Source organism: Lepidochelys kempii, chromosome 7 (assembly GCF_965140265.1).
Source record: "Lepidochelys kempii isolate rLepKem1 chromosome 7, rLepKem1.hap2, whole genome shotgun sequence".
Lineage (NCBI taxonomy): Eukaryota > Metazoa > Chordata > Testudines > Cheloniidae > Lepidochelys > Lepidochelys kempii.
Window position 1 is genome coordinate 53,754,387 of NC_133262.1, and position 13,086 is coordinate 53,767,472.

At 42.5% G+C, this 13,086-nt stretch overlaps 1 protein-coding gene across 1 annotated transcript in view; it reads left to right on the forward strand.

The window, feature by feature from the left end:
• Nucleotides 1-13,086, forward strand: part of ANXA7 (annexin A7) — a 54,948-nt gene that overhangs the window by 7,795 nt on the left and 34,067 nt on the right. Inside the window, exon 2 of the mRNA XM_073352833.1 lies at nt 11,196-11,250. Coding sequence (XP_073208934.1) covers nt 11,197-11,250 — 54 coding nt within the window. The 5' untranslated portion in view covers nt 11,196. The remainder of the gene's footprint in view (nt 1-11,195; nt 11,251-13,086) is intronic.

Genomic DNA, 13,086 nt, shown 5'->3' on the forward strand with positions numbered 1-13,086 from the left:
GTTTTCAGGAAGATCACCGATGGATTGTAGTTTCCTCAGGAAGTCAGTGGTGTCTCGAAGATAGCTGGAAGTGTTGGTAGCATAGGGCCTGAGGAGAGAGTCTACATAGCCAGACAATGGTGCTGTCAGGGTGCCCATGCCTGAGATGATGGGGTGCCCAGAATTTCCAGGTTTATGGATCTTGGGTAGCAGATAGAATATCCCAGGTCGGGGTTCCAGGGGTGTGTCTGTGCAGATTTGTCCTTATGCTTTTTCAGGGAGTTTCTTGAGCAAATGCTGTAGTTTCTTTTGGTAACCCTCAGTGGGACCAGAGGGTAATAGCCTGTAGAAAGTGGTGTTGGAGAGCTGCCGAACAGCCTCTTGTTCATATTCCGACCTATTCATGATGACAACAGCACCTCCTTTGTCAGCCTTTTTGATTATGATGTCAGAGTTGTTTCTGAGGCTGTAGATGGCATTGTGTTCTGCACGGCTCAGGTTATGGGGCAAGTGATGCTGCTTTTCCACAATTTCAGCCTGTGCACGCCGGCGGAAGCAATCTATGTAGAAGTCCAGTCTGCTGTTTCGACCTTCAGGAGGAGTCCACCTAGAATCCTTTTTTTTGTAGTGTTGGTAGGAAGGTCTCTGTGGATTAGTATGTTGTTCAGAGGTGTGTTGGAAATATTCCTTGAGTCGGAGATGTCGAAAATAGGATTCTAGGTCACCACAGAACTGTATCATGTTCGTGGGGGTGGAGGGGCAGAAGGAGAGGCCCCGAGATAGGACAGATTCTTCTGCTGGGTTAAGAGTATAGTTGGATAGATTAACAATATTGCTGGGTGGGTTAAGGGAACCATTGCTGTGGCCTCTTGTGGCAAGTAGTAGTTTAGATAATTTAGTGTCCTTTTTCTTTTGTAGAGAAGCAAAGTGTGTGTTGTAAATGGCTTGTCTAGTTTTAGTAAAGTCCAGCCATGAGGAAGTTTATGTCGAAGGTTGGTTTTTTTATGAGAGTATCCAGTTTTGAGAGTTCATAGTTAATCTTTCCCTGTTTGCTCTAGAGGATGTTGATCAGGTTGTTCCGAAGTTTCTTTGAGAGCGTGTGACACAAGCTGTCAGCGTAGTCTGTGTGGTATGTAGAGTCTAATGGATTTTTTACCTTCAGTCCTTTTGGTATGATGTCCATCTGTTTGCATTTGGAAAGGAAGATGATGTCTGTCTGTATCTGTACAAGCTTTTTCATGAAGTTGATAGATTTCCACTGCATATGGCTAAATGCAGTGCCTTGCATAATGACAGGTTTCAGAGTAGCAGCCGTGTTAGTCTGTATTCGCAAAAAGAAAAGGAGTACTTGTTGCACCTTAGAGACTAACCAATTTATTTGAGCATAAGCTTTTCTGAGCTACAGCTCACTTCATCGGATGCATAAAGTGGAAAGTACAGTGAGCAGATTTTATATATACACATAGACCATGAAAAAATATACATTCTCAAGGACCAGTCTGTGAGATCTCACTGACACAGTTTAGGAAGGCAGCAAGCTGCTCTAAGGCATTCAGAGGTAAGTGAGTTCATGTGCTGTGGACACGCAGCTGGCTAATGTTTAACAAGTACTTAGTCCCATATTATGCAAGTGATTTAATTTCTCTCCTGAAAAGCATCTGCACATACTGAAAGCTATTTCAGTAAATGTTACTGCCAGGTTACATTAACTTTTGAAAACTGATTACTACAGTGTTTGAACCACAGCTGAGGATTAGTCTCCAATCCAGTTCAATGTACTGTAGTTGTAATATGGGCGGTGCTATTGAAACTGTGGCCTCTGTGCAAGCCATTTACATAATTTTTAAGTCATCCATTCTTTATTTTCAAATGGAATAAAATGATTTTTTTTATTTTAACAGACGAAGAAAATACAAACAATGTTTCTATGATGATGGTGCCCAAGGACTCCAAATAGGGATTAGAGCCTCATGAAAATTTTTACAACACAAATATATTCCATGCCACAGATACAGTCCCTGCCCCAGAGAGCGCACAGTCTGTGATTTAGAAAATACAAAACAGGCGAATAAATAGACAAAGGGGAGGGAGGAAAGTTTTAAAAAAGGTACCAGTAGAGATGGCTCTAATTCCATGTGTTAGCAGTGTCACAGGTGGTCACAAGCGTAAACTGGCAGTTAACTTGCTAATCAAAATCTTAGACAACTTGAACAACTGGTCTGTTTTATTTGAAAATTAGAAGTTTGAAATTCCTTCCTGTTCCCGCCCTCCCTCATGTGAAGGTATCTATTTTCACTCTTTTGCTTTCGCTAATAAATCAAAGGGAAAAATGTAGGTTAAAACATTTGTTTAGTTTTCTTGTCTGGTACTAAAATCTTAAATTATGAAAAATGAAATTTTATGTTAATGTTTTTAGCATGTTTCAAGACATAGTTAAAGGATTGTTGGATCTCATTTGCTCTACAAAATGAAACTGTTTTAACTGTTGGGGAAACAACAGTGTTGCATTTTGCAGTACAGACAGGACTGTGGTATGACTCAAATTATATAATACATTTTAAATCTGATATCTTTTAAATTTTGTTATGGAAACTATACAAACAGGGTCCTTGGTTTCATAAACCTCCTCCAGTCCCCTTAGAGTGGCAAGCTTCCCAGTTAGGGCTATAATTTATTAATGGAATTCAACAAAGTAGACAAGCTGAAAATTATATATTTTTTTTCTTTCAGTTTTAGTAATTTTTGTTGGGTAATAAGTAAACCACTTTCAGACACTAGGGGCCCCTTTAAGCAATAACTGAAACTGACTGGTCTTGTTACTGTCAAAATGGAGCTATATGCAAAGTGTAAATGGCATAAATATCTGAAGACGTACATGATTCAAACCCAAAATTTTAACATTCAAATCTAAATTGTACTTAATAGAGGAAACTTGAGTTTAACAAGTGTCACCGTGCCTCAATGGGTTACAGCTGAGCATGCCAGATTCAGGACAAACTGCTGAGAAATAAGGGCCAACTGATTGTTATTCTTCCATACGATGTACCACTCCAGTAACTAAACTTCTGTCTCACCACACTGGTTAGCAAGAAGTCAGAAATACAGTTTCCCAGCCCTTGTTTCACCACCCAGACACTAGACTTAATGATGAGTCCCACTTGCATACTATGGAACTTTATTCCCATAATATGGGAATCACTTGCATAATATGGGACTTTATTTAGAAAAGCTGGACGAGCACAAGTCCATGGGGCTGGATGTGCTGCATCCGAGAGTGCTAAAAGAGTTGGCGGATGTGATTGCAGAGCCATTGGCCATTATCTTTGAAAACTCATGGCGATCGGGGGAAGTCCCGGACGACTGGGAAAAGGCTAATGTAGTGCCCATCTTTAAAAAAGGGAAGAAGGAGGATCCTGGGAACTACAGGCCAGTCAGCCTCACCTCAGTCCCCGGAAAAATCATGGAGCAGGTCCTCAAAGAATCAATCCTGAAACACTTACATGACAGGAAAGTGATCAGGAACAGTCAGCATGGATTCACCAAGGGCAAGTCATGCCTGATTAATCTAATTGCCTTCTATGACGAGATAACTGGCTCTGTGGATGAGGGGAAAGCAGTGGACGTGTTGTTCCTTGACTTTAGCAAAGCTTTTGACACGGTCTCCCACAGTATTCTTGCCAGCAAGTTAAAGAAGTATGGGCTGAATGAATGGACTATAAGGTGGATAGAAAGTTGGCTAGATTGTCGGGCTCAACGGGTAGTGATCAATGGCTCCATGTCTAGTTGGCAGCCGGTATCAAGTGGAGTGCCCCAAGGGTCGGTCCTCGGGCCGGTTTTGTTCAGTATCTTCATAAATGATCTGGAGGATGGTGTGGATTGCACCCTCAGCAAATTTGCAGATGACACTAAACTGGGAGGAGAGGTAGATGTGCTGGAGGGTAGGGATAGGATACAGAGGGCCCTAGACAAATTAGAGGATTGGGCCAAAAGAAATCTGATGAGGTTCAACAAGGACAAGTGCAGAGTCCTGCACTTAGGACAGAAGAATTCCATGCACAACTACAGACTAGGGACCGAATGGCTAGGCAGCAGTTCTGCAGAAAAGGACCTAGGGATTACAGTGGATGTGAAGCTGAATATGAGTCAACAGTGTGCCCTTGTTGCCAAGAACGCCAATGGCATTTTGGGATGTATAGGTAGGGGCATTGCCAGCAGATCGAGGGACGTGATCGTTCCCCTCTATTTGACATTGGTGAGGCCTCATTTGGAGTACTGTGTCCAGTTTTGGGCCCCACACTACAAGAAGGATGTGGATAAATTGGAAAGAGTCAAGCGGAGGGCAACAAAAATGATCAATAAAAATGATGAGGGGACTGGAACACATGACTTATGAGGAGAGGCTGAGGGAACTGGGATTGTTTAGTCTGCGGAAGAGAAGAATGAGGGGGGATTTGATAGCTGCTTTCAACTATCTGAAAGGGGGTTCGAAAGAGGATGGCTCTAGACTGTTCTCAGTGGTAGCAGATGACAGAACAAGGAGTAATGGTCTCAAGTTGCAGTGGAGGAGGTTTAGGTTGGATATTAGGAAAAACTTTGTCACTATGTGGGTGGTGAAACACTGGAATGCGTTACCTAGGGAGGTGGTGGAATCTCTTTCCTTAGATATTTTTAAGGTCAGGCTTGACAAAGCCCTGGCTGGGATGATTTAGTTGGGGATTGGTCCTGCTTTGAGCAGGGGGTTGGACTAGATGACCTCCTGAGGTCCCTTCCAACCCTGATATTCTATGATTCTGTGAGTGGCTATTTAAAACCAATTTCATCAAAGGGTTCTTCTAATCCTAAGAGATGAACCATGTAGCCAGGCCAATATATAACTCAGATCTTACCCAATAATCATGCTATTGCCAGTCCTTTTATTATCTAATATCTAAAGGTTTATTTATAAGAGAAAAGAAAGAGAAGAGAATTAAAATGGTCAAAGGAATCAAATACGTACAGTCATTGCAAAGTTCTTGGAACAGGTTTGTAGCAGTGATGGAATTAGGGTTGCCAACTTTCTAAGTGCAGAAAACCGAACACCCTTGCACTGCCCCCGCTCACTCAATCCCCCCTCCCTCCATTGCTTGCTCTCCTCCACCCTTACTCGCTCATTTTCACTGAGCTGGGGTAGGGGTGCAGGAGGGGGTGCAGGCTCTGGGGTGGGACTGGGGATGAGAGTTTTGGGGTGCAGGAGGGGGTTCCGAGCTGGGGCAGGAGGTTGGGCTGTGGGAGGGGGTTTGGGGTACAGGCTCTGGGCAGTGCTGAGCTCAGGCAGCTCTCAGGAAGTGGGGACATGTCCCTCTGGCTCCTAGGTGGAGACGTGTACAGGGTGCTCTGCAGATCCTCCCTGGACACTCCTCCACCTAGGAGCCAGACATGCCGGCTACTTCCTGGGAGCTGCGTGGAGCCAGGCAGGGAGCCTGCCAACCCTGCTGCGCTGCCAACCAGACTTTTAACAGCCCGGTCAGCAGTGCTGACCGGAGCCACCAGGGTCCCTTTTCAGCCAGGTGTTCCGGTCGAAAACAGGACACCTAGCAACCCTAGATGGAATAAACTGCTGGCTTGTAATGTCTCTGGTAACTTCCAAAAGATTGGAAGGTCCTGAGTCTATTGGTTGTAATGCTCCTGTTAGGGTAAGTCCAGAGATCAGATCAGGAAAGAAGCAAAATGGAGATGCTTCCAGGGTCTTTTATACTTTCTTCCATGTGGAGGGGATGCTCTCAGTCTTTAGTTTGTGGAAAACTACAGGTGTATCATGGAGTCCAGGGTCATATGAGCCAGTCACATGCCCTTGAATGCTTTGATGAATCATAGCCAGAGCCATTACCCATATTTTGGCTAAGGCATCCACAGGATGGCCCACCTTGCAGGGATAATCTTCTTCCTTGGCCATTTGTGTTTGTTAATGGGCCATCAACTTGAATGGTCCATTCACAATGTGCAGGCTAAACTAGATGCAAACTATCTTGTGGGTGTTACGCCAGGAGCAAACACATTTGAAATACAGGTATGTAGTCAATATTCATAACTTCAGATACAAAAATGATATACGCATACAAACAGGATAATCATATTCAGAAAATCATAACTTTTCCATTGACACCTTACATGAGATAATTTGTACAAGATTTTTGCAGTTGTATAGCAGTGGTAGCAACAATGATGTACATGGTCATACGTTAATCCTATAACATCACAATAAGTTCCTTTTTAATTGAAATTTGACTAAAGTTACTATATTCAGCCAAAAAAAGGGGGAGGGGAGAAAAATCCACTGTTTCTTTGGTAGAAATAAGTAGTAATTTGTAATATGTGTGGTTAAACATTAAAACACAAATCTGAAAACCTAAAATACTCATGCTGCATTAGGGATGCTTCCCCTTAATTTATCATATTTACTTTGATCAACCTGATCCATCTCCCAAAGCCTTCTGTTGCTTGTCTTTGGCACGGACGCTAAGGTTGCTTTACTTCTATAGTTGTCACATCATAGTGTTAACAGTATGACTTAGAGTGAGAGACTGACTACATGTAATCCTATACTATTTTTGTTTCAGCACTTGAATTTGGTCTGATACACTTTGGTTTTTTTAATGTTTCTGCTTTAATTCTCAGCAAGTTAACTTTGTAAATGCTTGCTACTGTCTGTGTAGATGATGGTCAGTAAAAATGAAAGATTCCTGTTAAACATTAAGTTTTACTATCTGGTATGTTATGCTGAAATGCAGTTTTTAGTCCTGGGGGAATTCTGCGCCAAAACATTAAAAATTCTGTACACAATATTTTAAAATTCTGGTAAAATAAGAATTAGATAAGTTAATGGAGGCGAGGTCCACCAATGGCTATTAGCCAGGATGGGCACGGATGTAAAACCATGCTCTGAAGCATCCCTAGCCTGTGTTGTCAGAGGCTGGGAAGGGGCGACAGAGGATGGATCACTTGATGACTACCCCTTCTGTACATTCCCTCTGAAACACCTGGCATTGGCCACTGTCAGAAGACCGGATACTAGGTACATGATACATGGACCATTGATCTGACCCAGTATGGCCGTTCTTATGTAAAATTCTGCATATTTTATTTGTCAAAATAGCACAATATAATCATGCTCATTTCAATTATTTTGGTAATTTATTTCAAAATACCTGTCAGCAAGTATGTCTGTAACAATACAGTTTCAGGAAATTTTTGGGGGGCAAATAGATTCCCTACTAAGCATATTAATACAGTCTGTCCCCCTCACTAGCCCTTCTGAACCCCAGTCTATGACCCTTCAGCAGCCCTGTGTGCCCCACACTGTCTGTCCTAACTTGGCTCTGTGGTCAGGGTACTGTGATGAATGCAGCCAGCTGCTGGCTGTTCTGGCACCACAGTGGTCTCTGGTGGGTGAAAGGCGGAACTGCAGCACTTCTTGGGTAGAATGTATTTTCTGCAGAGAAAAAAATTGTGTGCCAGATATGAATTCTGCATGTGTGCAGTGGTGCAGAATTTCCCCAGAAGTAAGTTGTCCTGGTCAGTGGATACATAGAAATGCTGGGCAGTTATTGACCATAATTGCACTTTTTTCTCACTTATGCAATTTCCTCCACTGTGCGTGAGCGGATGAGACTGCCATTTTACTAAAAACTGTACAGTAGGTAGTCCCCAGTCAGAGTGCTCAGATGGTCTTTCAGTAACTAGGGTTTATGAATATCCCTCCACTTTGATTGGAACTATCCTTAGAACTCCCTGTCTAACTGCCCAAAAACAGTTGGCTGATCCTGTCCCACTCCTACTAATCCCCTTCACTAGCCCAGATACCATTTATAATTTAAGTAAGAAGGAAATTATTTTTTGGAAGGGGAACTAAGGAGAAAATAGTGGAGGAGATGGGTGCTGAGTGGGGAGAGAGTCAAAAGATGACAGCCAGTGGGGCATATGGATGGGGCTTTTTGAGGTGACTGGGCAACAAAATGGGAGATGAAATTCAATGTTGATAAATGCAAAGAAATGCACATTGGAAAGCATAATCCCAACTATACATATAAAATGATGAGATCTAAATTAGCTGTTACAACTCGAGAGAGAACTTGGAGTCATTATGGCTAGTTCTCTGAAAACGTCCACTCAATGTGCAGCGGCAGTCAAAAAAGTGAACAGAATGTTGGGAACCATTAGGAAAGGGCTGCATAATAAAACAGAAAATATCATATTGCCTCTGAAGAAATCCATGGTACACCTCCATCTTGAATACTGTGTGCGGATGTGGTCTCCCCCATTTCAAAAAAGATATATTGGAATGGGAAAAGGTTCAGAAAAGGACAACAAAAATTATTAGGGATATGGAACGGCTTCTGTATGAAGAGACATTAGAAAGACTGGGACTCTTCAGCTTGGAAGAGAGATGACTAAGGGGGGATATAATAGAGGTCTATAAAATCATGACTGGTGTGGAGAAAGTAAATAAGGAAGTGTTATTTAGTTCTTCTCATGACACAAGAACTAGGGGTTACCAAATTAAATTAATAGGCAGCAGGTTTAAAACAAACAAAAGGAAATATTTTTTCATGCAACGCACTGTCAACCTGTGGAACTCCTTGCCAGAGGATGTTGTGAAGGCCAAGACTATAGCAGGGTTCAAAAAAGAGCTAGATAGATTCATGGAGGATAGGTTCATCAGTGGCTATTAGTCAGGATGGATAGGGATGGTGTCCCTAGCCTCAGTTTGCCAGAAGTTAGGAATGGGTGACTGGATGGATCACTTGATGATTTACCTGTTCTGTTCATTCCCTCTGGGGCATCTGGCATTGGCCACTGTCAGAAGACAGGATACTGGGCTAGATGGACCTTTGGTCTGACCCAGTATGGCCATTCTTATGTTCTTATTTTCTTAATATTCTATTAGAGAATTCTGTAGACGTAGAATAGTCTATATTGAGAATGTAGGGGTGAAATTCACCCCAACTTCATAAAACCTAAGTATTCAGTTTCTATTCAGATAAGTGCAGAGGTTACATTAATTCCTTCAATCCAGGGTCAGGGGCTGCTGCTACTCTGGATTGTGGGCTGAAATAGTAGCTCCAGCCCCTCCACATTGATTGCGCAGGATACTGTGTCCACTGGATCTGCAAACACTCCCCTGGCTAACTGCAGGGTGTAAGTAGTAGTGTGGAAGACTATCATCAGACTTTCACACCAGGGATGAATGTTACTTCATCCCTAGTGCAGATCTATAGCTGTCTGGCAGTTGTACTTGCTTAAGGGAGATAATGCATATTGAAACCAGGCCTTTGTGAGGCTTTTCCTTTACCTGAATGTTTCCTCCCTGTTTTTGCCTGACTTCTGGGTAATGTTTGCATTGCAATAATTAATGAGTCTGGAAACATTTGCTATAAACATCCATTTTCAGTGTTTTCTACTCATTAATAAATATTTGCTTTCAGGTTGAAACTTAGATCTCTGCAAAACTTTTTCATGCAGCACTTAGCTGTTCTGGTTTGTTTGTTAATGGCTTAAGAGAGCAATGTAATTATGTGCTGTGGGTCATGTTCATCATAGTAGAAGTTTTAAAGGCCATGATATTTCTTATGAATGACAATGTTTACTTCAGTGGGAGTCTGGTGAGGATAAGGTTTTGTAAATTATTTTAAAGATTGCAGGTAGCTGAGAGGTGGTTAATGAACATTGAAACAATACCACGCATGAGAGCTGAATAAACATACAGTTCTGATTTGCTGGCAGGTTTAGGCAACTATCCTGACTTTTTTTTTTAAACAAAAAACATATTTTATCATCTTGGGTTTAAGGAATCAATCTCTTCGTGTTTTGGTATGGAGCTTTCCCTGTTGCCCTTTCAGTTGCAGCAGTAAAGATTTATCATTTGTTAGAAACAATGCAAAATGGTGATGCTGGGGGTTTTAAAAAATTGAATTCTGCTACTTGATCTCCATTATTTTTGCTCACTGAGCCCTGGTCTACACTATGAGTTTAGGTCGAATTTAGCAGCGTTAGATCAATTTAACCCTGCACCTGTCCACACGACGAAGCCATTTTTTTCGACTTAAAGGGCTCTTAAAATCGATTTCTGTACTGCTCTCCCGATGAGGGAATTAGCACTGAAATCGATCTTGCAGGGTCGAATTTGGGGTAGTGTGGTCGCGATATGACGGTATTGGCTTCTGGGAGCTATCCCAGAGTGCTTCATTGAGACCGCTCTGGACAGCGCTCTCAACTTAGATGCACTGGTGAGGTAGACAGGAAAAAGCCCGCAAACTTTTGAATCTCATTTCCTGTTTGGCCAGCGTGGCAAGCTGCAGGTGAGTGCAGATCTCATCAGCACAGGTGACCGTGATGGAGTCCCAGAATCGCAAAAGCGCTCCAGCATGGACCGAATGGGAGGTACGGGATCTGATCGCTGTATGGGGAGACGAATCCATGCTATCAGAACTCAGTTCCAAAAGATGAAAAGCCCAAACATTGAAAAAATCTCCAAGGGCATGAAGGACAGAGGCTATAATATGGACCCACAGCAGTGTCACGTGAAACTTAAGGAACTCAGGCAAGCCTACCAAAAAACCAGAGAGGCAAACGGCTGCTCGGGGTCATAGCCCAAGACATGCCACTTCTATGATGAGCTGCATGCCATTCTAGGGATGCAGCCACCACTACCCCTCCCCTGTGCTTTAACTCCGTCAGTGGATTATCATGCAACAGGGGTGCACATTTTGGGGATGAGGAGGAGGATGATAGCGCACAGCAAGCAAGTGGAGAAACCGTTTTCCCCGAGAAATGATAAGCTTCAGAAACCATTTTTAACTTCCATAAATAAAATACGATGCTCCTCTTCTAGCTCCTGATCTTGGAAGGTGCAGAATGCCCTTAGCTTTACTGGACCAGACCCTTACAGAACGCTTTCCTGGGAGACAATTCTCTTCCTGTATTTGTCTGGTTAAACAAAAGTGGCACTGAGTGGCATGATTGATATGTGGTTTTCCTTTTGTATCTGCCTCATTAGGTTTGTGTGTCTGAAAAGTTCTGAAATGAAAACTTATATTTTTTTAAAGTAGCTGACAAATCAGTAACATGTACTGACCTCCACAGCTAAGCAAGATAATGCGTACTCAGCACACAAACAACTAACTCATGTCACTGTACTTTAAATCCAAAAGTTGGTCACTGAAAATATTGTTCTTTTTCAGAATGTCATACCCAGGCTATCCCCCTTCAGGCTATTCTGCTTTCCCTGGATATCCCGTAAGTATGGCCTGTTTTTTAAATGCCTTGTACTTGCAGTATAGGCCACACCCTTGTGACTTTCTCTTCTGTCATGTCATGTGCTGGGGGAATATTAGTCATTACTTTCATGCAGGATATTTTTAGATTTACAGTCTCTGGCATCATCCCTCAAGATGTTCATGAGCTTGGGTCCAGATAATCTAATGCAGTAAAGAATTATTTCCTCTCCACGTGAGGAAAAAAAGCATGCTCCTGTAATGGGCATTCAGGGCATTTCATGGTCTCCTAAGAGACAGTTCTTTTGTTATTTGGTAGGCTGAGAGAAGCTTGGCTCAGTTTTGGTGATTTTTTTTGTTTTGTTTTGTAACTTGTCAATTCTCTTGATTTTCTTTGTTTTCCTGGATAGTCCTGTGCCTCTTGTCATGAGAACAGTGTTTATTCAGTAGTTTGGATCTACATTTGAATCCAAACTTTGTGACTCACTCCCCATGTATGTAGAAGTTCAAGGATCTTCTGATCTGGGGTTTCGCTTCAGCCTATTATACAGAAGATGTTTGAATCTAGATCAGTCATTGCTGGAGTTCACACATCTGGTCATGCTTAAGGTTCAGCTGTAATACCCTGTAGATCTGTGGCCTGATTTTTCAGAGTTGCTGAGTAAACTGTAGCTCCCATTAATTTCAGTGAGAGCCGTGGGTAATGAGCATCTTTGAAAATCTAGCTTCTTGCTTCTACACCGTGAGGACTTGTCTTTTGCTGCAGAGCAGTTTAGCTGATTTGTCTTGTCTTTTGGCTGTGGGACTATCATTCTCCTTGCAACTCATGAGTAGAATCATAGAATATCAGGGTTGGAAGGGACCTCAAGAGATCCTCTAGTCCAACCCCCTGCTCAAAGCAGGACCAATCCCCAATTTCTGCCCCAGATCCCGAACGGCCTCCTCAAGGATTGAACTCACAACCCTGGGTTTAGCAGGCCAGTGCTCAAACCACTGAGCTATCCCTCCCCTCCCTCAGAAGATCTAAGATTCCACTGAATACTCCCGGGGGCATTCTGCGCCAAGATATTAAAAATTCTGCCACAATATTTTAAAATTCTGCAAAATTCTGTAAAGTTTATTTGTCAAAATAACACTACATAATCACATCAGTTTCAATTATTTGGTAATTTATTTCAAAATACCTGTCAGCAAGTATGTCTGTAACAATACAGACGCACACAAAAATTCCCCCAGGAGTAGAGAGTTAAAGAAACCACTATGAGAACCCACTTCCTGTTTCTCTGCACCCCCCCCCCCCCCAGCCAATACACCCAAATCCCCTCCTTCCCACAGCTCTGCCACAGCCCCCCCGGCCCAGATACCTGCACCTTCTCCCCGCTGAGCCCAGCTGTGGCCCACTCTCCCCCCCGCAGCTCAGATACCCGCACCCTCTCCCCCCTGAGCCCAGCTGTGGGGTCCCCAGTCATTAGTACTACCATCAGCCTCTGTCTCGAGTTAAGAAGTGGAAGAGTAGCTGAATGCTTTTAGATCAAATCTGCATTTAACAAACAGAACCAAACTTTTTTCCCAGAGGTGCTGAGCACCAACATATGCTTAAAAAATCAGGCCCTGCTTTTTTAAGGAAAAATCTCTAACTGAGGGTTTATTGTAGGTAAACATTCATAGTATGAAAAGTTATGTTGGTGAGAACTACCCTTTAAAAGTACACAGCTTGAAATCTGGTCAAATTCAAAAAATGAATTAAAAGTATTTTCAGATACTACACCTGCCATTAAGCTTTCTGCCTTGTCTTGTCAATCACATTACATATATATTATATATATATATATATATATATATATATATTTTAAAGTGT